The sequence below is a fragment of the Dioscorea cayenensis genome, chromosome 5 (assembly GCF_009730915.1).
Source record: "Dioscorea cayenensis subsp. rotundata cultivar TDr96_F1 chromosome 5, TDr96_F1_v2_PseudoChromosome.rev07_lg8_w22 25.fasta, whole genome shotgun sequence".
NCBI classification, from domain to species: domain Eukaryota; kingdom Viridiplantae; phylum Streptophyta; class Magnoliopsida; order Dioscoreales; family Dioscoreaceae; genus Dioscorea; species Dioscorea cayenensis.
The window spans coordinates 20376655-20378404 of NC_052475.1; the positions used below are offsets into that span (position 1 = coordinate 20376655).

Genomic DNA, 1750 nt, shown 5'->3' on the forward strand with positions numbered 1-1750 from the left:
GAAAAGAAATGCAATGCTTTCAAGAAGCGTGGTTTCAAAAGTATGATTGGTTAGAATATAGTGTGGCAAAAGATGAAGCCTATTGTTTTTATTGCTATCTTTGTCAGGAAGGATAGAAGTGAAAAGGGAGCAAGTGATTATTTTACAAGAAAAGGATTTTCTAATTGGAGGAAATCACTTGAGGCCTTTAATCAACATGTAGGTCCAGTAAATAGTGCACATAATGATGCTAGACGACATTGTGAAGATTTTAAAAATCAGAGGCAAAGTGTGTCACACGTGTTATCTTCTCATGGGCGTCAAATGGAGATCGATTATTGCTCTCGTCTAACAGCTGTTTTAGATGTTGTACGAATTCTTTTGTTACAAGGTCTTGCATTCCGTAATCATGACGAGTCTTCAAGTTCTAAAAATAAGGTGAACTTTCTGGAGATACTCAATTGGTATGCAAAAAGGGTTGAGGAGGTTGGAAATGTTATTAATAAAAATGCTCCTGGGAATAATCAATTAACTTCTCCAATGATTCAAAAACAATTGGTGAATACATGTGCTGCAAAGACAACATTAGCAATTATTAATGAAATTGGTGACAGTAATTTCTCACTAATGGTTGATGAGTCTTGGGATAAATCAATAAAAGAGCAAATGGCAGTCATTTTGAGGTTTGTAAACAAGCAAGGTCAGGTTGTTGAAAGATTTCTTGTGATTCAACATGTAACCGCACTTTAGTATTTTCTCTAAAAGTAACTTTAGATGAATTATTTGCTCGTCATGGTCTATCAATTTCAAAATTGAGAGGACAAGGGTATGATGGAGCCTTAAATATGAGAGGAGAATTTAATGGTCTGAAGACATTGATTTTAAAGGAAAATACTTTCACATTTTATATCCATTGCTTCGCCCACCAACTATAATTAGTAGTTATTTATGTTGCCAAGGGTATTCTGGTTGTTTTTGATTTTTTTTTGTTATATAAATATGATTATGAATATTGTGGGTGCGTTATGTAAAAGAAAAGATGCATTGCTTCAAACCCATCATCAAAAAATTGTTGAAAGATTAGAGACTAGTGAGATTTTTTCAGGAAAAAGAAAGCATTAAGAGACAAATCTTGCAAAAGCAGGAGATAATCATTGGGGTTCACATTTTACAACTTTGATTCCTCTCCTGACAATATGGGAATCAGTTTTGGAGGTGTTACAAAATGTGTGTCAAGATGGATCAGTTGCAGATCAAAAAGGTTTGGCATCAAGTTTGATTAGTAAAATGGAAAACTTTGAGTTTGTCTTTGTCTTGCATTTGATGATGAAAGTGTTGGGGATCAAAAATGAATTATCAAATGTTTTACAACAGAAAGATCAAAATATTGTCAATACAATGGCATTAGTTGATACTGTAAAAGATCGTATTCAAGATTTAAGGGATAATAGATGGGATGAGTTATTAGAAGAGGTTCAAAGTTTTTGTGATAGAATGTATACTCCAGTGCCTAACATAGAAGATAAAATACCAGTTCAGGGTCGTTCTAGGCATGAAGGGTAGTGGATTACTTATTATCATCATTATCATGTAGAGATTTTTAATGCAGTTATTGATTTAATTGCCATTGAGATGAATAATCGGTTCACAGAGACAACTACTAAGTTGCTAACTTGCATATCACGTCTTGATCCATGAAACTCATTTTCCAGATTCCATCATGCTAGGATGTCTCGTCTTGCAGAAATTTATTATGATGATTTTTCTATAC

At 33.5% G+C, this 1750-nt stretch overlaps 1 protein-coding gene across 1 annotated transcript; it reads left to right on the plus strand.

The window, feature by feature from the left end:
• Positions 1-303: 303 nt before the first annotated feature.
• LOC120260083 lies at positions 304-1542 on the plus strand. Its single transcript, XM_039267527.1, has 2 exons — positions 304-679; positions 1187-1542. The coding sequence occupies exons 1-2, from the start codon at positions 304-306 to the stop codon at positions 1540-1542; spliced, it is 732 nt and encodes a 243-aa protein (XP_039123461.1).
• Positions 1543-1750: the final 208 nt, after the last annotated feature.